This window comes from Nelumbo lutea, chromosome 1 (assembly GCF_056320005.1).
Source record: "Nelumbo lutea isolate HS-2025 chromosome 1, American lotus-T2T, whole genome shotgun sequence".
Taxonomy (NCBI): domain Eukaryota; kingdom Viridiplantae; phylum Streptophyta; class Magnoliopsida; order Proteales; family Nelumbonaceae; genus Nelumbo; species Nelumbo lutea.
Window position 1 is genome coordinate 190,908,247 of NC_142684.1, and position 25,240 is coordinate 190,933,486.

Here is a 25,240-nt window from a genome sequence, read left to right on the forward strand (position 1 = left end):
CTGGGCCTGAGGCAGTGGGGTAAACTGCTGTTGATACTGATACTGGAAAACTTGGTGCAGCACTTGCTACTGATAAAGTTGAAGTTGTTGGAACTGTTGCATTTGAGCTTGCATAGCTCGCATGTACTTCATCAGGTCCTCAAGCTAGCTTTGGCTAGCCACCAGAGGGATGACGAAGGGTTTTGGGAAGGTTGCTCCAATCGTAGGGGGAAGTGGAACATTCACGGGTGCCACTGTTTGAGGCACATTCAGACTAGGAACTCCATCCGCAGAGAGGGGGATGGTGAACTATCTGATGCAGACAGTGGGAAGTTGGGGTTGTTCCTCAGAGGTGTTTCAGTTTGCACCTCGTCCGGCATTGCTGGAAGAAGCCATGAATGCTGAATTTTTAGAGAGGGAGTTGTGGAGATTAGAGGAAGGCTTTTTGAAGTGTTCCCACAGACAGCGCCAAATGATGTTGCGCGATCCAAACACTCCTAGCTGGCGGAAACCTGGCTCCTAGCTGGTGGCAGACGGAACCTGAGGCGAAGAGGAAGGTGAAGAATTCCCGGGAAGCTCACCCGGCGAGAACACTCTGATGCTTAAGTTAGAATTTTAAGAAAACTGAAGAATACAAACAAAGAGCTGAGTGTGCAAATGGCGCAAGTTCAATACCTCTTCTCTTCGAGGGTCGAGGTCTTTTTATATTGAAGATCTCTCAAGTCAGGCATAATCGCCTCTGCCACAGCCGTTATTTCTAGAGTCGAGGTGGCGGATGTGGGCAGCCGTTGCAGGGTACAGACCTATCAGGCGTGCCACATCTGGCAGAAGTGGCAGGCACGACGCCGCCTGACAAGAGACGTGGGCGCAGCCTCAAGATTCGGTAGGTACTATTGTCAGGTAGATCTTTTCTACAAGTTGCTGAGCTACTTTGCACCAAGCTGCCTTGGTCCGAGCTACCCTACACCGGGGTGCTGGGGTAGCCGAGGTGCGAGTGCTTGAGGTGAGCCTTAGGCAAGTATGGGCAAGAGCGTTAATGGGGCTATCCCAAAGTGTCCCCACTTCGGAATACTTCTCGTAGATCGGGGTGTTCCCTTCTCAGGAAGGAAGAGTTCGGGGCCCACTAGGAGGAGCTCGGGAGTCCTCTGTTAGGGAGAATTCAGAGTATGCTAGATGTTTCTTCTCGGCGAGCTGCTACGTCCGCCGAGTTGTATTGCTGGGCTTCAGTGAGTTTAGTACGCCGAGTTATGGCCAGGCTGCCACGCTGAGTTGTCACTTTTGCCAGGTTGTACCCACGTGTCCCCGTGCTATGAGGTCGAGCCAAATCACCCTCCATCAACTTGCCTTAGCCAAAACGATGGAAACCCAGCTGCTGACATATTGGAGACCCAACTGGTGATCTACCTCCGCCGACCTAATGAAGTCCTAGTTGGCGACCTCATACACAACTCAGGCACCTCGATAGGGCAGCTAGGAGCACCTTGTCCAGGGCCAACTTGGGGTACCTCATCGTTACCTATCCATGGGACCTCGGCACGAGGAGCGACCTCCCTCAAGGACTTATTGACTCGATTGAGATCCAGGTGGTGACCTGCGAGACATGCTCACCAACCTCCTCCGTGTATGCATCCCGTCACTCCCGGGTCTTCTGGAAGTTAGCTCCCACACCAAATGTTTTGAAGGAAACCAAATAAGGTACAAAGCCTAGTCTACGTGCGCCACAACCTTCGAGGACTTCGAATCGGCCAGCCACGTTTTCCTGGAAATCTCGGACGTGGTACGTGAAGTCCACGCCAAACAATGCCTATATAAAAGTATCATTTCCAACCTCAAAAGGTACGCACTAGTTAGCTCTCACTTGCTATTATATTCAAAGCTATCAGCTCTCTACAATCTCTTTGCAGTTTGACCCAACCACATAGTAGTCCGACGTCCGAACTGCCTTCTAACAAGTAGCGACCAAATCGCAAATCAAAAAATATTTTGAATGTTTGGTATGGCAAAAATTGATTTTAAAAACACAATATTTAAAGGAAAAATACTTGTTTTGCACTTTTTATTTTGAAACCACAAACCCTAAAGCTCATTCCTAAGGCAACATAAATGGGCAACATAAGTCATTGATCAAATCGTTTTTCATAATATCATCTATATCAGCTTAAGGTTAGAGCTATAATATAAAATTATAAATTATTGCCTAAACTAAACCAAGTCTACCATACCATCAATCCCTTGGGATATTAATCACAAAAGGCCAAAAACTTTATATCAACAAATAAAATATGCATTAACAATGCAAGAATGGATTATTTTATTACAATGATAAAATAATTGTAGCTGGTTATTATATGATACATACACTTTTAAATGGCAAATGCCTTAAATGCTTAATTAGTGGAGGGACCTTGCTTCGCAGGGGCTGGAATCGAATCATCAACCCGTTGATTTATTGACCTAGTTTTTGGTCAAAACTGTTGAATCGGTCAATAATTTATTGACTCAAGTGGTTGAACCGTCGATCTGTTGACCCGTTCAATGATTTTTGGCCTTTTTTTATTTTTTTCATTGGGAACCATCCAAGCGACTGGTTCCGTTTTATCTTAATCTCGGTCCCTAACCAAAAATCGTTGAATCGGTCAACAACCCATTGACCCAGGCGGTCGAACCATTGACCCGTTCAATGGTTTTGGTCTTTTTTTTCTTTTTGTTGTCAGAACAGGCCATCTGTTCAAACTGAACAGTCAAACTATCAGCCGAAAAACCGGTGGGCAGAACAGTTTCGTCTTCAGGTCGTATAAGTCACACACTCAAATGACATAACATGTATGGTACCGTCCAGGCAACTAGTTCCATTTTACCCCAATCCCGGTCCCTGGCCAAAAACCGTTGAATCAGTCAATAACCCATTGACCCAAGTGGTCGAACCATTAACCTGTTGACTCATTCAATCGTTTTTTGCCATTTTTTATTTTTTTTATTTTTGTAGTCAGAACAGGCCATCCGTTCGAACCAGACGACCAAACGTCAACCTGAAAACGAATGGCCAGAATGGTTCCAATTTCGGGTCATATGAGTCACATGCTCGAATGACATAACACGTATGGTACTGCTTAATGGACCTCACACACTCAATTTTTTGCCTGTATTTTTTGTTGTTAGAATGGGCCATTCATTCGAATAGGATGATCAAATTGTCGACCCAAAAACCGGTGGCCATAATGGTTCTGTAATTTTTTTCATGTAATTTTTTGTTGTCAGAACGGGCCATCCATTCGAACTGGATGGTCGAACTGTTGGTTGTCAGAACGTTATTAACAACATTTATCAATAATAGTAAGTAATTATACTATTTAAATAAATAATCATTAATGATAGTTTTAATAATATTATTTAGTTATTTTTAATATAAAAGTAAATATTAAATTTACGAATAGGATTTATTAACAACATTCAGTAAATTAATAATTACCAAAATTAAATTAAATTAACAGTATTTATCAATAATAGTAATTATAATATTTTATTAAATAATCAATAACTATACTTTTAATAACATTTTTAATTATTTTTAATATAACAATAATTACTAAATTTATTAACAATATTTATAATTTTAATTTAAAGTAAATATATATTTATTAACAATATTTATAATAATAGTAATTATTAATTATAATCACTAATTATATATTTATTAAATTACTATAATAATCAGTAACAGTAATTACTATTTTAATAATAACAGTAATTAATAATTGTTATAATAATAATAGTAATTACAATAATTAATAACAGTAACTACTGTTATTGTAATTAGTAAGATAGGGGTGCTCTCACGTGGGAATCTATTATTTGCTTGAGAGAGAGAGCATCCCAATCGTATTTATATATATATATATATATATATATATATATATATATATATATATATATATATATATATATATATATATATATAACCGTTTTCCCTCATCACTCGTAGGAAGATGTTCAGATGTTTCCAATGGGATTTCAAGGATGGAGAATAAATCAGCACATCATCTATATACACTATGGTAAATTGAGTGTATGGAGTAAAGATTTCATTCATAATTTTCTGAAATTCTGAAAGGGCATTTTTTAGACCAAAAGGCATTACATTACATTCGTAATGTCCGAAGGGAATTGTAAACGCCGTTTCATATCTGTCATTTTCATTGATTATAATTTGCCAGTATCTTGACTTTAAGTCAAACCTAGAGAATATTTCTGCATCATATAATCAATTTATTAGGTCCTGTTTATTAGGAATGGGATACCTCATCCACCTTAATGCCTTGTTTAAGGGCTTATAGTTTATTACAGTGTGGGTACTCTTCTTTCAATGTTTGCAGCATTTTCTAGTAAAATGATGGGCATCTCCAACCCTTGGAGCCACATCTCCCTGTCCTCCGTATTACTATCTTGATGCAATGAACTTGTTTTTGCTTTTTGACTTCACACACATACAGGCATAAAAAAAACTAGCATAGGGTGGTGTATTGACAAAATCTGGATAATTATTTTAAATCTCCTTATGAGAGGTTATGTTTGGTTTATGCATTGTGGCGCTCTGGGCTTTACTTCCTAAACTTATCTCTCCCTACCAATCAGCTTTTACACTAACAACTGAGTGGTTTGACATGAAAAGGCAAAAGGGGAAGATATATTACTTCATGCTAAAGCTTGACCTCAGCAAACTGCCCATTATCATCACCATATCTTTTCATTCTTTGCACTGAGGCGCTCTCTCTCTCTCTCTCAAATTGCATACACAAATTGCATACAAGGGAACTACATGGCAGTAAATTCGACAGAACCAGACCTAGACTAAATCATTTGCTATTTGCCGATGATATCTTCAAGAACAATTTTTGGCTGGGTCAGCGATTCACTAACCAAAATCAATGGTTTTTTTGTCGACAAACAATTTTCGAGTGAAACGGAACCAATCAAATAACCGATTCCTGATTTTTCCGATCCAATCCGATTTTGAAAACAATTCCTTACAAACTCTTTCAAACAAACACAAAGATCGCTGATGCGTCAGCTAAAATGGCTATTGCCTATCCGAAAAAATAAATAAAATGGTAAAATGGCCGTCATTAAGTCCAAATCATGGCAATATATATGTGGTTGCCATTAGAGGAAGGATTGTAAGATGCGTCACGTTTTCTCCATTAATTAACCTAATTATGTATTTATATCTATGTTCCTAATTAATTACTAATTAAAAAATAAAAAGAATGAAAAACCTTGACCGCATGTGCGTCACTGCCCTCCTAAAGACGCCAAGTTGGACATGTTCGTGCCAACTGCCAAGCCCTTGCATGCAATAATTTACCCAATAAATTATTTAAACAAAATGCTACTGAGGCGGAGGTTGACCCGTTTTTTCCTCTCGGTGGCGGTCAGTGGTTCATCCGTTTGGGTCGAATGGTTCATCACGTAACTATATTTTGTGTTTACATGTCTATTTACTATATAGTATATTTTTATTTTAGATTTAATTTATGTTTATGTATCATTTTTTAATTTTTAGAAATTATGAAAACTAAGAAAATTATATGATTGTCGCGTTGACGTGAGGCCAGACCAAGCATCGGATCGGCATTATATGATTGATGAACTCAAAATTATATGATAAAGACGACGAGTAGGATGAGGATTACGATTTTCAAAGGCAGTTGAGATCAGACGGTCAACAATTGTGCGTGTGTCCAATTTTAATGGGCTCACTTAGCTTGGAAGTTGGAAGTTGGAACTCTACTCCCTCAGCGCTAGGAACAGAAAAGGCGGGAAAGGGGGTTATGAACAGATTGCGTTGTCGACCGTTGTGCTCTCCTCTCAAATCATGTCTCCAACGCATCCACCTAGATTCAGTCCAACAAACTCAATTCCCTCTCCACTCTACTGCTGCTTCCTTTCCCTCCATTTTTGTTTCAAATCGACTTTTGGATGATTTGTCTAAATCGGGGCGGGTTGATGAAGCTCGCCAATTGTTTGACCAAATGCCATGTCGGGATGATTTCTCTTGGAACACCATGATCTCCGCGTATGCCAGATTGGGTCGACTAACCGAGGCGCGACAGCTCTTCGATCAAACTCCAACCCAGACTTCAATCACTTGGTCCTCCCTCATTTCTGGTCATGCTCGTCAGGGGGATGGGCTGGGAGCGCTTGAATTATTTTGCCAAATGCGGTCAGATGGGCTGCAGCCGAATCAGTATACGCTGGGCAGCATCCTTCGTGCATGTTCAGTCTCTTTTATGCTTCGAAGAGGGGAACAGATTCATGCCCATGCGATAAAGACTCGATTTGATTTAGACATTTTTGTTGTCACAGGGCTTGTCGACATGTATGCCAAGTGTCAGCAAATTTTGGATGCAGAGTATCTATTCAACATGATGCCTGATAAAAAAAACCATGTTTTCTGGACTGCTATGGTTACTGGGTACTCACAAAACAACTATGAGCTTAGAGCAATGCGGTGTTTTCGAGACATGAGAGCAGAAGGTGTTAGGTCAAACCAGTTTACCTTTCCGAGTGTATTGACCGCTTGTGCGGCACTTTTGGAACGTTGGTTTGGAATGCAGGTGCATGGTTGCATAATTCGGACTGGTTTTGGGGTCAACGTATTTGTTGAAAGTGCATTGCTTGACATGTATGCAAAATGTGGAGACTTGAATAGTGCAAGGAGAGTGTTGGAAAGTATGGAGGTCGAAGATATTGTTTCTTGGAACTCTTTGATTGTTGGGTGTGTGAGGCAGGGGTTTGAAAGAGAAGCTATATCCTTGTTTAAGAAAATGCACATGAGAAATATGAAGATTGATGATTTCACGTATCCATCTGTACTGAACTCACTTGCTTCCGTTATGGATGTAGAACATGCCAAGTGCGTTCATTGTTTGATTGTAAAAACTGGTTTTGAGGCTTACAAACATGTGAGCAATGCTCTCATTGATGTGTATGCAAAGCAAGGTAACTTAAATTGCGCTTTCAGTGTGTTCCACAGAATGCCTGAACAAGATGTTGTCTCATGGACTTCACTCATCACTGGCTATGCACACCATGGCTTCTATGAAAATGCACTCAAGCTGTTCTGTAACATGAGAATTGTGGGCATTGATCCAGACCAATTTGTCATTGCCAGTATTTTAAGTGCCTGTGCTGAACTAACAATTTTGGAGTTTGGACGGCAAGTTCACGCAAACTTTATTAGATGTGGCCTCAAGTCTTCTTTGTCAGTAGATAATTCACTTGTTACCATGTATGCAAAATGTGGGTGCATAGAGGATGCTCATCAAGTCTTTGATTCGATGCTGATGCGGGATGTGGTTTCTTGGACGGCTTTGATTGTTGGCCATGCACAGAATGGTAGGGGTGAACACTCTTTAAAGCTCTATGATCGGATGATCCTAAATGGAATAAGACCTGATTATGTTACTTTCATTGGCTTGCTATTTGCCTGCAGCCATGCAGGCCTTGTGGAGGATGGTTGCCGTTACTTTGAATCCATGGGTGATGTTCATGGCATTACACCAGGACCCGAACACTATGCCTGTATGATTGACCTTCTTGGAAGATCTGGAAAAATTGCCAAAGCAAAGGAGATTCTTGAAAAAATGACCATCAGACCTGATGCAACAGTATGGAAGGCAATGCTGGCAGCATGTAGAATCCATGGAAACTTGGAACTGGGCGAGAGGGCAGCAATGAACCTTTTTGAATTGGAACCTGCAAATGCTGTGCCTTATGTGCTTCTATGTAATATGTTTTCTGCAGCTGGTAGATGGGATGATGCTGCAAGCATACGGAAACTGATGAAGTCAAGAGGAATTTGTAAAGAGCCAGGATGTAGTTGGATGGAGATCAACAGCAAAGTGCATACCTTTACAGCTGAAGATAGGAGCCATTCAAGGATGTCAGAGATATACTCCAAAGTTGATGAGATCATGAGCTTAATTAAGGAAGCTGGATATGTGCCAGACATGAACTTTGCACTCCATGACATGGATGAGGAGGGTAAGGAGCTTGGCCTCACCTACCACAGTGAGAAGTTGGCTGTTGCTTTTGGGCTTCTCAGTGTGCCTCCTGGAGCACCTATTCGGATTTTCAAGAACCTCCGTGTCTGTGGGGACTGTCACACTGCTATAAAGTTCATATCAAGAGTCTTTCAACGGCATATTATCTTGAGAGATTCAAACTGCTTTCATCACTTTAGTGAGGGCAGATGTTCTTGCAGGGATTATTGGTAGAATTGTCAAATGGTTACCCCTTCCACCAGTGATCTTCAAGCTATTTTGGTAGTCATGCCATGGTTATGAAAATATATTCAAGTTAATTCCTGCTAAATTAGAGTTTGAGTGGCCAGTCTCTAGTGGTTGAAGTAATTCATTATTTGAAACACCATTCTCCTTTTTCATTTGTTATTCAGCATTCTAATTTTGTACAAAATTAAGTGCTCTCTCTCTTTGATGTACCAACCTAAAGAGAGATACAATGCAGACTGAAACCTGTCTGACCTGGATAAAATTGGTCCAGAAGTAACATAATATACAGTGAAAAGTTCAGCCAAGTGGCTTATGATCCACCAGTTCCTAGTTCTCCTCGTTTTAGAGATAAAATAATTACTCAATGCAGTTATGGTCACATATCTAAATAAAAGTGCTGGTTGCAAAACAAATGTGTTGAAGGCAACAGAAAAAGACAGCCCTGTCATGTAGTGAGAGGGGAGAATGGTACAAGTTTTATTTGGGGGTGGGGAGGGATTTGGACATATACAGCTTCATCTAAAATGGTACACAATTTCAAAGCATCTGAATGCACAGCCATATCAGTCATAGTAGTTATCACCAAGATGATGGTAAATTTAGAATTAATCATTTTGCATTATTTTTTAGATGATTTTTTTTATTGAGATGATGGTAGGGGTGGCAATTCTTAACTCATCTATTACAGCTTGGGTTGTGTTTAGTCATTTGCATTTTGCAGGTCAGAACACCCAATAGTGAGATTCATTTTCCTGAGTTTGTTTACTGAGAAAATCGATCAGTTTTGCAATGTGATATTTTCAATTGCTTGACATTGTTCACACCAACACATGCGATAATATGCTATGTTTGCTGACATGGACGTGTGCTTTTCCACGTGGCAATCAAAATTGACAAAACTACAGTTCTTGGGAAATGGGTTAAAAAATCTTCTCTTCATTTCATACAGTATAATATAATCATGGCTAGTAGGCTGACCACGAGGCAACTAATGATCAACCATTCCATCCGAATTTGTTCTCTCGAAGATTCCTTGTTCGCATCATTTTCTTGCGTGAAAGAACATTCTTCTTAGAGTTTAAGCTGATGTGTGCCATACGGTGTAGAATTTCTACCATAGTACATGTGAAATTGATGTACGGCTTCTTCGTACATCTGCCTATTGTCAAGTATACCCCAGGGCAATGACCTTTGTTGACAACATAGTATGTGGCCATTAAAACCTGTAGTTAAGATAACAATGGGCATTAAAACATGCTAAAGATCTGATCAACCCATATCCAAAAAGCTTAGGAAAACCTGTCCAACAAGAAAACATGTCAAACATCATTCAAAATAAACTAGTCATATGCATCCTGAAACTCCTTTAACCCCATTCACATTAGAATGGAATAAGAAAACCTGTCCTCCATTTCATTGAGAAATCCTATCCAACATTTATTCCAACAAGAAAGCCTGTCAAACATCATCCATATACCTAATCTGGCTAACAAGAAACTTGTCCATCATCATCCATGCAAGTTGACATTTCATTAGGAGAGAGATTTCAAAACTGAAATCTTGAGTAAGAGAGAAATAAGGTTTTGTGGACTGTGTGCATGTATATATATATAGATAGATAGATTTGTGGACTGTAAATAGATTTCAAGACTAAAATCTTGAGAGAGAGAAGAGATCCCAAATCTGAAATCTTGAGTGTTACATATATACAAAGAGAGATTTCAAATCTGAAATCTTCAGTTATAACATGAATTTCTGTGATTCTAGACAACACCATATGATTGAGTTCCCTGATCAAATTCGGTTACCAAGCCACCCAATGGTAAAGATTTTTTTTAGTATGGCAATTATACATAAACAACACCATATAATAAGTTGTAGGCCTAGTATGTGTTTACAAAGAGAAGACAAAATAGCAATTATTCATAATAATAGTTAAATCCTTTTAACCCATTCCAACAACCTTTCTTATTTTGTGGTGATAATAATAGTACAACACCATGGTGCTCATCAATTTCATTTGTCCACTTTTAAATGAGCTTACCCCTATTAATCCTATAAACTCAGTTGTGTATACCCTGTTATCAACAAAATTCATCCCAAAATTGGTTTGCATTATCACCAAAATCAGCACAAAAAAGCATCCATAAATATATTGGTTTGTGTATGGTTTGTATTCATCCCAAAAATCAGCAAAAAATGGTTTGTATTCATCCCATAAATTAGCACAAAATGAACAGTTAGAGCCACATGGCTCACATGAAGAATCGACGTTGAAATTTCTGTTTGGTTAGTCAATTTTGATGATTTTCAGAAAATCAATCAAAATCGATTATTGAAATCAGCCCTTTTTAAGAATTGCCTTGTTTTGGTGATTTCCTGATTTCTAACTGATTATGATTTTTTGAGGATGACATGACATTGAATAATAACTCTAATACAAAAATAATCAGCCCTTAAAAATCAATACCAAATAGACTCAAAGCTGGTTTCTCAAAAATCAACTTACATAGCATAAATGACACTAAACAACAATTTTTTGATGATTTTTCAAAAATCACCAATTTCTAAATAATGAGTAATCATCATCGATGCCAAACATCACCTATATCAGATCAAACCCAACAAAACAGCTTGTTACCATTTACTGATCTACTAGGGCCTAGGGGTACTTAGGCCATCGGCCTGGACCCTTCGAAATTCAACAAATGCTCAACACGAGCCAGCTTAATTTTAGACTACCTAATGAGTAGCCGATACTCGTGACTTCTGGCCCGATTATTAAGCTTTCGATCTGCAGATTTTGAACTCAAATATATACTTAAATCCATCTCAGCGCATGTATTTCAATTTTAAAGGCTAGCTTCAACTGCGGAATTTTATCACAAACACAAACCAGGTTCATCAAAAAGGTCTTACTTCTTGGGAACGACATAAATGTCTACAAATCCTCAGATCATAGATCACTAGTTCACTACAGTATAACTACAGTTGGTGGGAAGTCAATTTTATCACAAAAGAGAAAACTAAAATGCCTGATGGCTACTACTGATCTGTAATAGTTGATTATATATATAACATCAAAAGTATTACATTGTCATAGATATAATGCCTGCTGCTTGCGATCTTCCAAAACTGCATTCGGTGCGCCTCATAATGGCAATGCTGCACAAAGCCTTTCCTCCGTCACCCGCCTAGTGTTTAACCATCATCCTCCCATACCAAATTGGTCACCTTCCATCGCCTATAAAGTATAAACCCTCCTCTTTGTTATCTGGCCTTGCTTTGCCATCTTGACCTCTAAGCACCAAGTGGATGGTGAGCTCTAGGCTTGACAGGGCAAGCTGGCAGCCCAATATAGGCTACGCTGCTGCATCGGAGCCCCTATATATTAACAACTACCGCCAAAACCACAATGCCTGACAAATTTACTTCTTCACGTTCTCAGGGATGAGACGCTGAAGCAGTTCAGGAGATGCACCTGCTAGCTCTGTGAAAGGTTACCCATACAAGAAAAGATCAGCCAAAGTGGAATAATGTCAATTGTCAACTGTCAAGAAGAGCAAGGATAGAGTATTCTACTTTACCTTGAGCTGTGAAATTGAACAATGGTGGAAGGGGCCGTCCATTAGGCAAACGTGCATTAGGGTCCCTCAACTCATCAAAGAAGGAGTGTGCGCATGCCTCCAACTGCAGGAGCCCAGGGCAAAAACAAAACTATAAGTTGATGATTCATGAAAACTGATGGAAGCTTCCAAACAACATCTTCTTTTCTTGGCCGCCCTATTGGTCTTTTTTCGATAGCTTTAGTAAATGACTGATGAGTATATGGAAAGAGTTACAACTTGTGACAACTTCATTGTGTCTGTCATTGGCTATAGACTTGAAGATTTATACGACAGAAGAACACAAGTTTCATATTGTTTATTCTAATCCTTTATAGAATATAAAGTTTAGCTTCTGACAACTTCATCGTGTTTCATTTTGTTTATTCTAATCGTCCATGGAATATAAAGTTCAGCTTGATGAATTCTGCCAACCGCATACAGTCTCTACAACATAAATGAATTGGACACACATGGATTTTGACACCAACAGGTTCTCAACACACTTAACACTCGATTATCCTACAGACATCAAAGAACACAAAGGTTCAAGCATACATCATAGTTTCACCTTCTGGTATAGATAAGTGTACCGAGCAAATTATTCACCAAAAAAAGTTACAAATATCATAGGATCTCCCATTTTTTAATGGTAATAAACTAATAATGTGTGTCCCATGTCCTTTGCTCTCATTCCTAGAACACTGCTTGAACTTCTTTCAAAGAGGTTAGGACTTTGAAACTTCACCAATTAATCCACAGTTTTACAAATTTATAACATTCTCAAACCTCTAAAAATTTTCCCTTGGGGTTTAATGCAATTACTAAAATCACTCCAGTTTTGGCAAGTAAGCAGGTCGGGAGTTAAAAGGACCCAAATTCTCAGCTGGTGACGGGTCCACTAGTCTGACCAGCTGGGTTGATGACAGGTTGAAAACCTTGGTTGACAGCCCTAAGAATTAACTTTGTAGCTGAAGTTAGTGAAGAAACCAGCAACTTAGAAAAGAAATTGTTGCAGTACTATGAGACAAAAGAAAGAGATCTGGTCCATCAAACAAAAATATCGAGACAAATTATGAATTCATTTAAGGTATTTAAAATTCTTACAGCAGTGTAACGCAAATTTGGTGAGTATTGGAGCAGCCTTGACACAAGATCTACTGCTTCAGGAGGCAATCGCTTGTTAAAAACCTGCAAGATTTAAGAGTTAGTGGAGTTTCCAACTGGAAATGGATCAAGATAACAATTTCCAGATATCAAATAACACACACCCCACTTGACTTAGTTTTCTTCCAAAGGTCAAGATGTATGGAAAAACCCACTGAAAACAATTTAACAACTGCCACTAACCATGGGTTAATTTCTATCAATTCCAATCTAACTGAATTGTTAACAGACCTTATGCCATGGGTGAACTTTGATTTGAGGGAACTTGAACTCTGTATAAGTTGGATTCATGCACTTAATCTCCTCTCTTGTAGGCGTCCCCAGAACCTGGTGTGTAACAAATTCATTCATGAGACCTACATCTGTAACAAGTAAACAAGCATAAAAATAAACCAAATAGTACCACACCTTAATGATTTCCACCAGCTGATCAACACCACTTTCTCCAGGAAATAATGGCTGAAAACATTGTACTAAATATGATCAGCAGTCATATGAGATCTTCATAGCGGAAAAAATGATCCACAAAAATGTTTGGAGGACCATAAATGTGCTTATTATTATCAGGGCAAGTTATAACAAGATTGCAGAGATCTACTTTTCAGTGATGTAAGAAAGATGTCCTTGGCAATAGAAACACTTGCTGAGAAAATAAAACTTAAAAGGAAAAGAGTGATACAGTACATTGGGTCTATAAGTCTGCAAATTGGCTGGCAGATGGGTTGGCACGTGGCAAAACAAGGGGTAGAGAGAATTTATTTGGGGGGATGGGTGCTCCCATTAACGTATTTCTTCTGAGATAGATCATCTCAACCTCTAGGATGTCTGATCTATTGCATATTTTTGCTTGTTTCATTAATAAAACTTGCTATGTTACTCATCAAAAAATAATATTAAATATTATTCAGAAGGAAATAGAGTATACATCTCAGATAAACATGAAATAGGGAAATCATAGCAAACCCAAACAATAAAAAATACAATTTCTTCCAAGAGAAATCCTAATATGCATCTCAGATCAAGGTTCAAAGTATCGGAAACACCAAGTGTATCAGAAAGGCAATTTTAAGAGACGTAACGGGATACACCTTGTATACGCATGCTTATCGAAGAAAAACTAAGATACGCATAGATACGCGTGGAAACACTATAAATACTTTAATAAATCATAAAAATACATCAATAACACTAAATATAAGACCTCAATGAGGTGTATATACATTAAATTAATATATTTTAATGGTTTATGAAGAAATATATTATAGTTAATTATAATTTCATTAAAAATCCTATGCTTAACTATAATTTATAAATTATAATTTTTAAGTTTTAATGTTTTTGAGATGGGAAAAACCCAACTCTCCTATCCAAACAAAAACATGCATTGTCACTTCTAAGTGAAAATAAAAACAATAATTATTTATTATTTATTTCCAAAAATATAAAAAATAAATAAACATTATATAATATATTCAAAAAATAGTTTTTAAAGAAGAAATTCCAATTGCTTTGTAGATATGATAGATCATCCATAGAATTATAATATATTCAATCATTGTGATCAAATGATAAAATATAATTAATTATGTATTTATTTGTTAATTCTAAAAATATAAAAATAATAAATTATTAAATAATAAATTCAATTGATTTGTGTATATGATAGATCATCCATAGAATTATAATATATTCAATTGTTGTGATAAAATGATAAAATATAATTAATTATTATTTATTTTTTATTCTAAAATATAAAGAAATAAAAAAATTACTAAAGAAGAAATTCAATTGCTCTATGGATATGATAGATAAATCCATAGATCTACAACATATTTAGTCTTTATAGGCAGAGAAAAATAACATTTTCAAATTTTTTATTAATTTTTATTTTCCCCAAATATCTTCATGAAATTTCCATAAATTTATTAATAACACAAAAAATTATGATTTTGAATGTAAGAAATGTAGATCAACATAAATTTAAACATTCAAGAAAAAAACGAAATCACAAGATATTATAAAAATTTGAAAAAACTTAACTATTTTTGCCATATTTTTTTTTAAATTTGAAAATTTTTCAAAAAAATTAACGATTCACACTTGTTTCTTGCAAATTTTTGCAAACCTAGCACTCTAGGAATGTGGTTTGGAGTTTTAGAGTCATTTGGGGGTAAAAGAAGGCTTATTTCAGGGAAAATAAGCTTGTTTTTTCCCTTTATTTTTTTTTCAGTTTTTGGCCGTATCTTTTTTGTCAATACGCTACCGATACACCCTCAATACACCCCGCTACGGTCCGATACACATGGAAAAAAAAAGACTAGACGTCCAATTTCCATGTGTATCCCGTATCTGTTTTCAAAAGATACAATACAATACACCCCATATCGGGCATATCGTATCGAAATTTTAAACCTTGTATCAGATGAACAAACTCCACTCTTGGACTATAAAGGAAATTTTAAAGTTGGATCATAAATCATGTTACCAATGCTCAATTATTATTTGAAGCCATGTACAATGCTTCAACAGCTTTATCCCATGCAGATCAACTAAACTAATTCCAGACAATTGTGAAGAGAGCAGCATGGGTTAACTTAAAATGTTCCGCATGCTGCAAAGACAATATTATCAGCAACTACTTCTAATAAAGAAAGACCAAAATGCTAAGTCAAAGGAAAATTGCACTTGATGACTCAATTTCAACAAAAACCATTACTGGGAATAACTTACAAAAGCACACCCACCTGTCCTAGGAGAAGCTCAGCCATGACACAACCAGCAGACCACATATCAATTGCTGTTGTGTATTCGGTAGCTCCAAATATCAATTCTGGAGCCCTATAATATCGTGAACAAATGTATGATATATTTGGTTCTCCTGGCACCTGAAATTAAACAAATAAAAATTATCTTGGGATGAAAAAAAAATCCAATGCCAGGAAAATAAAGACTCACCAACATTTTCGCACTTCCAAAATCACAAATCTTTAGCTGATGAGTGTGAGGATTAACCTGCAACATGCATCAAATTTTCAACTTAACTTTCCCAAGGTCAAAAAACAGCACAAGTACCAAATAATAGTTTCAATTATGTTACAAACACAACAGACTGACATCACTATTTCAAAATGGTTTATAGTGCTCTCACCCATAATTACATATCCAGCCAATTTGGCTGTTTTAACCCTTGGGTGTGTTTCTCTTGATGGAGACCCCAATAATTGAGATGATTTACAACTTAAAATAAACATTTGAAGTTCTATTTAATTCCTCGGTAATTGACTTGGTAGAATCATGTTTCATTTTGGAATAATAATTGCATCCAAGAATAACAAAATATTTCAAAAGCACTTGAAAATACCAGCCTTTTTTTGTAAAAAAGAAAATATGATTTTACAAATCCATTAATCCCAAATTCAAGTGGCAGTAGATAGATTCAAGAAAATGGGTCTCTTAATCTTGTCTTACATCAGCTAAGGTGGATGCATAAGACATGCACATTGATAGCAAGAACAAAAAAAAGGACCATTATGTATCAAAATCCAGGATATGGATATTGGTGCAAGCATCCAATGCAGTGCGCTAGCATTATACTTCAGTACTTACAATCATACTAAATTCAGTGAAATCTCTAATGTTCATGGAGTTCCCCCAGTAAGACCTACAATAAACATATGCATGTGTGCATGTAATATAATAATAATAATAATAATAATAATAATAACTGACAGTAAATTGGGAATTTTCAATTCTTAGAAATAGCATCAACACCTTATTATATTCATGAACATGCTACCTTGTACTTTCAGATTCCAACACACTGCTGCTGCCATTAGCAGTTTTGAACTTTAATGAGACCATTTAACTCTCCCTTATTGCATCTCCATTCTCCATGACCCAAGCTTTGAACTTTCCAAACTATTTCTTTTCTACGTTTCATTTGTTTAAGAGAGAAACAAAGGAGAGTTGAAAAAGGTACAGGGTAGCTCATAAAAGTTCAAAACTGACAGAATGCCAATGGCATTAGCAGAGTGTTGGAATCTTAGGGCCTGCTCATTTCCTCTTAACTCTTATCTCTTAAGAGGAATCTTACAACTTTAGGAGGAAAATGGGTGTTCGTTTCCTCTTATCTTTTATCTCTTAAATAAAAATCTTACAAATTTTTGTTTTCCAATGATACCCCCAAACACACAAACAAAAATTCTCATACATGGGGTTAAAAGGAATATTTGACAAATTTCAGAATTCAGAATTCAAAAATCAAAACAACATTCTCTTCACTCGTAGTTCAGAGGAAAGAAAAGTTCACCAATACCAATATACCTCTTAATGTAATTATTGCACTTTCAGATGTCAGATGTCAGAGCAAACAAACAGGCCCTTAAAGTACAGGGTAACTCTATGTCACAAATGAAAGTTTGGGGACTTAAATGTCACTACTCCTAAAGTACAAGGTAGTTCTCTGTATTTTACCCTTTCTTATTTCACAAAGTACTCGACTAATTAATATGAAAATAAGCATAATGCCTTGAAGAACAAAAGCTCTATTTTAAAATGCAGCAAAAAATTGTCAAGCTTGCTATCAAGGAAATAAAATCTCCTTTTAGAACTATATCTCCAAGTTTCTAGATATTAAGTGATGGCTAACTGAAACCTATCGGACAAATTTGTGTCCACTGTTAAGCATAAAAACTTCTTAGCTTTACAACAACCATACTCACTTCTTGAGATGGAAAAAGATTAATATTTTTTAAACAGTATGAAGGTTTTTTTGAGATGGATAAATATTTTAATAGCATCTGATCATAATGTTCCAAGCAACAGAATGTAATGTCAACCACCTTCAGGTTCATGATATCCAGTTAACATATACTCCTTTAAAGCAGCAAGTCAAATGCCTGCTGAGGTTGACCATGATCATTGAGTAATTTCTAGTCATGTAAAATTTGGTAGGCATGACAATTTCAAACTCAGAATTGTTCAATGACAGATCTAAAACGATGCCTAATCCAGATCCACACTTAAACAATTTATCAGAAGTGCTAAACATAACAATCACATTCATAAATGCCAAAGACGTAGCATGGAAGAATTTCTTACCAACAGATTCTGAGGTTTAATGTCACGATGGCACACACCAATGACACCGTGTATGTAGTTAAGTGCACGACAAATCTATAACATGAATGGATAAAAAAGGGTTTAGGAAATGAAGAAAGAACTTTGAAAGATCAATATAAATATGGTAAGAGAGTAAGACCCAAATGTACCAGACAGCAGTGCACACGCACACACACACACACACAGCTCACCTGATAAGTATAAAGTTTCACATAGATCAGAGGCATCTGTTGGTTCATCCTGCTATAGTGCCTCGTAACTCTGTAAACAGTCTCGGAGACATACTCCAATACAAGGTTAAGGTAGAGCTCATCTTTGTCAGTAGTTGAAAAGAAACAATGCTTTAGTTGAACTACATTAGGATGGTCAAGTAACCGCATAATTTGCAGTTCTCTGTTCTTGTATCTCTTATCCTGGAGCACTTTCTTGATGGCAACTGCTTCCCCTGTTTCCACACACTTGGCCTGAGATGAATAAATTGCTAAATTTAACAACATTACCAAGATCTATACAGCATGTGACCAAATAAAAGTTTGATTACACACACAATAAAATCAAACCTGTATACCTGAAAGACAACTCCGAATGAACCAGTGCCAACCACACGCTCTGCCATGTATGAGATTGTCTGTAATCAATTACATAAAAAACAGTTTAATTATTTTTCAGTAGCCCCCAAGTAAGTACAGCACAAATTTTATACCCAACTAACCAATTAGGACAATCAGAGATCAAACTATGATGAAGGTTGCATACAAGGCCAAATATGTTGATGCAGGCCAACATCTAAAAAAGGAAAGCAAGGTCCATCTTTTTCTCTCAGTTACACTCATTTATCTGTAAAATGGGAAAGCAATTTGATTTTTATAAATCCACATGAACCCAACCAATTCCATGGGCCTAAAAAGCTGCAGCAGTAGTCAGTCCATTCTAGATTGAACCCAAGGCCCAGAAAGTTCAGTCCATTCTAGAAAGCCCAATAAGTTGACGTCAACTCAAGTGGACCCCATATCATTTGGATTTGATTCTCCCAACCAAATGGTCCAAATCTTTGATTCAAGACATTTTGAATCAATGTTAAAAGGTGTGGAAAGCGTATGCCTCCAGGCAAGGTGCCCCCAAAACACCCTGAGGCGTATGCCAGAGGCATTGATGCTTCTGAGGCATATGCCTCAAACACCTTTTCCATGAGCCTTGCTAGAGGCGTATGCCTCATGTGCCTCATGCACACACACCTCATACAGAAAGAAAGGAAAGGAAAGAGAAGGGAAAGAGAGTTTTGCACCCCCCCCCCCTTTCAAGTAGTGTTATACATTTTCATTCTTCCTAATACAAGACATCTCTCATAAAAAAAGAAACAAGAAAAAACATGATGAGATCTGTCTCCTCCTCCTCTTAAATAGGCTTATGCCTCGTGAGTTCTGATCATAAAAAACTTATATTGTTTGTCAATAAATACTCCACCTACTAGTTCATTTAAGCCATCCATTGAACAAAGGATGAAGATTTTTTTTATTTATGTATTTGGTCCTGAGTCCTAATTCCTAACTTACGAAGCTGTTGTCTCATGAATCTCTAGATGCTGATTCCTAAAGGAACCTAGTGGTGCAGACTCCATTGGGATCTACCTCTAGTTTTTTTTTTCCTTTCTTTTGATTGGTAAAATCTATACGTTGTTCATAGTACATATTTCATTTATTAATTGAACATCAGCTTATTAAATTCCTATTACTATTTTTAGACTTATTTTTCTAATTGATTTTTCTTTCTTAATTGCTAAATTACCACTCTCCAACTGTTTCAGTTATTAAGTTTCAGTAGAACATGAACTAACACATTTTTTTGAGAACAAAGGTACACCCGGATTATATCTGTTCACCTTTGTTTTATTTTTCTTACTTTTTATTTCTTATTTCTTTTTGAGAAACTTTTAAGTTCTGTTCAATCACTTGTGCTTGCCATGCTTAAACCAATTCACAAACAAGCAAGTTTGAAGCCCTCTGTTTTTCATCCTTGTGCTCCTTCTGATTGATTTGCTTACAGCAACATTTCATACCTCATTGATAATCGACCATCATGCAACATGATAGAGGTAGGACAAGGAAAAGCCCAAATCTACTTACTAATTGATGTATGGAAGATGATACTGAAGAAGACAAGAGGCATGATTTATAACAAATGAAACAAGTTCACATGTGTGGTTTAAAGAATTACCTGTTTTGGCTGACCATTTCGACCACCTATTGTTGTTGCAATAATTTGACCTGCCTCTGTCCCATTACCATTTACAATTGTTGCCTCTGCATCCTGCAAAATCAAATAATACAATCAGGACCAATTTTTTTATAAATAAAACAGAATTGGTAAAGGAAAAATTTTGATTCAATGATATCCACAGAAACAGGATTCTGAACAGATGATGACTACCTTATCATCATGGTTCTCGGTTTTGTCATCTCTGATTTTCATTTCATGCATTTCCTTTGGAAGCTGGTCATAACCAGACTTTTCAACTTTGGAGGTAATAGAAATATTGGATGTGCTCACATCAGTTTCAATAGAAGTAGAAGCCACATGTTGTTCTAGGCCTATACTGGTTTTCTCCATTAAATGAGTCTCATTGGTAGCATTCTGTTCCATTTCCTGATCAACCTTTGCCCTTTTTGATCCAGAATCCCCACCCTAACAATAAATACATTAGAAAATTGTTACAAAAAGATAACTAAATAGGTAAAAATGCATCACCAAAGTTTTCTCAAAGGATCTAGCTGCAACAAGTCAGTGTGGGTTCATCTTGATTCCAAATCCTGGGAAGACTCATCAGGTATTTCACCAATCAGAATTAAATATAAAGAAATCAAAGAAAGGCTTCATAGTTAAGAGTGGAAATTGCCAAATCTCAGGGGTTTGGCATATACAACCAAACCATAACACCATAAGCCTTTTTTTATTGGAAGTGTATGTGTAGTTTGATCAATTCTGGAAGTGTATGTGTGGCTTAGATACTCAGATAGACATTCTTAGTTCCTTACTGACAAGCTTTATAATTGGTACACCCATAAAATTGATCGGAAGTCTTACAAGCTCTGATGCTAAAACAATTATTGCTGGTGTGCAATAAATGGGCACTACTTTAAGTAGAAATAACACAAAAATAGAATACAGATGGCAGCTAAAAACAAGATGCATAAGAGGTAACAGTGAGTTTTTTTTCAAGTTTTGGCATGATCTCTTTCACTTAAGGGAAAGGATACTTCACAAATTATGAACTATATAAAACTAAGCTATTCCTGCACTAGATGACAGCCTGACACAAAATATCTAAAGTGAACTTGTTTTCTATTGGCTGTGTCTGATGCAGAACATCTCCAATGAATTTACATTGATACATAGCAGGCTTCTCAAACCTGTTGAGCTTAAAACAACCATGGACAAATGTGCAGAGAGATGCTTGGGCATCTTGCTTAGTACCTCCCTGGGACATCTAATAACTTAGAACCTTGTGAATTTCTTCCTAATTAAAAGAAATACCATCCTTATTCTTGTAGCTAATGAAATTACTGAGTAAAAAAAAGAAAATACAAATGAAGAAAAGAGTTATTCATAGAAAAGAAAAACCAGGAAAAGTGTTTCCTCTGCCTTTTTCTGATCACAACATTCCCCCAATTGCAATGAACCAAACCGAACCACTTGATTCCACAACCAAAAGGACAGTATACCTTCATATCAGAATGGCATTGCAAATATCCAAATTTTAGGCCAAATATCAATTCTGATTTTTTTTGAAGGACCAGAAAAGCATTCAAAGTCTGAACAACTAATCCACCCTTGCACGATGGTGCCAATTGGCTCAGTTGGCAAGGTCATTGGTTGGTTGTAGCAGAGACTTGGGATCAAAACCCACTGTCACCAGGGTTGGGGGGCATGGGTCGGGAAGGGCTACCTCCCGTTGTGTATCCCCATGAAGAGGGAAAAACAAAAAAAACAAAATCCACCCTTGCACAAGGTGTAGAGTGCAAGTAGCAGTAACAATTAGTTCCAGCATATAGCACTGACATTGATACACGCCAATTTCCCAATAGGAAACAAACTAGATGAGAAGTGGCCTTGCACACATTTCACATTGCAAAACCACTGAATTTAAGTCACTCAAGCAGTAAGCAGCTAGTATCATGTAATTTACTAAGTATTTTAGAATTTCAGTTGGTATTCTTTATACGATGCAAACTTTACCTAATTCTAGATTATGAATAGCACTTCTTTTTAGATGATATAGTAGTAGTTCAATCGAAGTGATGAGTTTATTTCCTATGATGCACCTGGAATGGGGATAGGACTTCAGGTCAGACGAGAGATGAAGAAATCACATAGAAAATCAAAACTGAGGGAAAATAGTGATAAACATTATCAAAATGCTTCAAAAGAGAGGAAATAATGTCTTCCTTTTTGCTCAATATGAGAAAAGGTATATATCATTCAAAACTATGTGCTTACTTTTTAGCAGCTTGAGGAGATTAGCTTTTTTTAAGCTTACATAATAATTTAAAAAAAAAAAAAATCTACACTATGATGCAACTATGTGTAGGAATATATTTCAAAGCATCCAAATGGCCTATATCAAATGCAATTTGAATGCTCTTTCATTTTGTTTATAAATAAAATAAAATAAACTTGCGTCTCTGAATGAAGTTAAAAAATAAGAAAATTAAATTAAAAGTAAAAAGGTTCCCCAATACCATCCCGTGCAATTCAAATTGCCCCACTGTAAAGTAAGAGATCACCATCAACTTTCTGCACTTGTTGGCTTATGGTGGTCCATCATTAAATAATTGAATACAAATATACAACATAAAATCCGAAACGAAGTTGTCATAAGTGCTTCCCAAGCAAATACCCATATGCATGGTCCCAACGTCGAGCATTTCAATTCAACCAATAGGTCGACATACTAAGTCATGTCCATGAGATTAGGGCTTTGAGTTCAGTTTACCCACCATTTGATAAACAATATTCCAGTTAATATTAGAAAAGCAAAAGAAAATTTCTCTGTAGCTATCAAATGAAATGCAAGACTGCCAAGACCCCAACTGATCCAGGGAGCTAGAGAAATCCAACATAACTAATATTCCAAAAACAGACAAACAAAAACATAAATCAAGCAGCCAGAGAGAGAGAGAGAGAGGGAATCGGCACTCTAAGGTCCATCGCAAAACAAAAGAAAATTAAAGACAAACAAATAAACAAAAAAATATCTCCAAAATAATCAATAAATGCAGATAGAAAGGTAATTAATGTAAGCCCAAAACCCCCTAAAGCAAGAATACGTAAACATATAAACCCTAAAGTCTGACATCAATCGAATGTTACTTCAAACTTCATCGATTTACAGAGAAACAAAGAAGGATAGTAATAAAACGATATATCACAAAAAGGGGAAAAACGGAGGTAAGGAAACAAAGAAACACAAACCAAGGATAAAAGCATTAAGCGTAAAAAAGAAAAAAAAAAACAAAAACAAAAACAAAAAGGAGCGGGACTTACAGGATCAGAAACGGAAGAGCGACCAGAGGCAATACTTTTGAGGCGACGCATAACATGCATGGCTATCCAACCAAAACCCTAGCTTCTCTTCCCTATGTTTTCTTTTTCTTCTCCTGCTATCCCACTCTTCTGATTCTGCGCAGCTCCAGAGAACAAAAACAGACCAAAACAAACAACCCCAAAGAGAGGCCTCTCCTTTTCTCTCTCCTCCCTGTTTTGCAGAGAGAAACAAACAGGGGAGAGAAAAGGAATTAAAAAAAAAAAAAGGAAAAGGAAAAGGAAAAGGAAAAAAACTAAGTTCTAGGTTCTAGCCCTTCCAAATCCACCCACAATCCAAAACAATAATGTGTTTCACTTTCAGATTTTTCTTCTTTTTTCCCTTTGCGGTCAAAATCTGCTCCAACCCAATCATTCCCTTGGAAGGTACACCAGTCGAACTTTGTTTGATAGCCGTGGATTTGCTATAATGCGACATCCAACGGTGAATAACCGAGCTCAGTTGGTGAATCCAACGAGATGATATTCCGAAATTACCCTCCGATGGTCGAATGGTTTACGAGAATGGCAGCTGCGGGCTCGGTGTGTGACCGGAACATCCGGGAGCATTGTCCCCCCCACGGCCCCAACCCACCCTCTCTCACAGTTTTAAATATTTAATTATTTATTGCCTCATTAAGCGCGTACGAATCGGTCATTATCCATTGATATTGAACTTCTCGGAGACAAATCAATATTCAATCAAGCGGTTAATCTGATGCCTGTAGCTTAATTAATGCCGACTGATTGATTTGAGATTTGATTAATTAATTAATTAATTAATAGTAGAAGAATGATTAAATAGTATTCACGAAATAATAAAGAAAGAAAAATGTTGAAAATCTGCCACGTACAGGATTTGATCCCTGGGGTGGGCCTATCTGGAGGTGTGTGGGGCCTGTTGGCAAATTCCAATTGCAATGACACGATGTTAGCTTAGCTCCCAGAAGACCAGAAGACCACAAATTCGATGATTATGGGTATAAATTTACCATAAAACCCCACTTGGCCAAATGTGGATAACGCGTCTTCTTCCTCTTCTCCAAACCTTGGTTGGTGTTGACTGTTGAGGCGTCGTTATCTTTTCTTATTTTTTGGTGAAAATATTTAAGTAATGATTCAAATCCAACCAAATGTCCTCCAAATATGTTCGATTGAACCGAGTAACAATTAGCATCGTTCCAAAAAAAAAGCTCAAAAAAACATCGTTCAAAAATAAACTAACAATTAAACTAAAAAGATATGGCTCAGATTTTTTTTTTTTCGAGTGCAACTATCAATTTCTTGTGTCATCTGTCATGTTATCATGCAATGGGTTGTGATCATGTGAATTAAATCAGAGCAATATCTGCAGGACGAAATGGGATTCAGTCAGTGCAAAGCCCTTCAAATAACCATCGTAGCCTTGCATTGGGAATATCTTCCCATAAAATAAAATATAAATGTACGAAAATGTTCCCGATGCAGGGCAAAGCTGTCGAACGGGCATGCGCAGCTGTT

General features: G+C 36.9%; 2 protein-coding genes across 2 annotated transcripts; one reads left to right on the top strand and one right to left on the bottom strand.

The window, feature by feature from the left end:
* The first annotated feature begins 5,434 nt into the window (after positions 1-5,434).
* Positions 5,435-8,593, top strand: LOC148880022 (Tetratricopeptide repeat (TPR)-like superfamily protein). Its single transcript, XM_088961818.1, has one exon. It carries the CDS (start codon positions 5,727-5,729, stop codon positions 8,253-8,255), a length of 2,529 nt encoding a protein of 842 aa, XP_088817944.1. The 5' UTR covers positions 5,435-5,726; the 3' UTR covers positions 8,256-8,593.
* A 2,577-nt stretch (positions 8,594-11,170) lies between these two features.
* Positions 11,171-24,344, bottom strand: LOC148880023 (shaggy-related protein kinase epsilon-like). The gene is made up of 13 exons (XM_088961819.1): positions 23,705-24,344; positions 20,591-20,845; positions 20,378-20,470; positions 18,732-18,791; positions 18,355-18,627; positions 18,143-18,217; positions 15,998-16,054; positions 15,787-15,927; positions 13,451-13,501; positions 13,274-13,369; positions 12,983-13,066; positions 11,858-11,960; positions 11,171-11,760 (listed from the first exon to the last, which is right to left on the bottom strand). The coding sequence occupies exons 1-13, from the start codon at positions 23,762-23,764 to the stop codon at positions 11,699-11,701; spliced, it is 1,410 nt and encodes a 469-aa protein (XP_088817945.1). The 5' UTR covers positions 23,765-24,344; the 3' UTR covers positions 11,171-11,698.
* Positions 24,345-25,240: the final 896 nt, after the last annotated feature.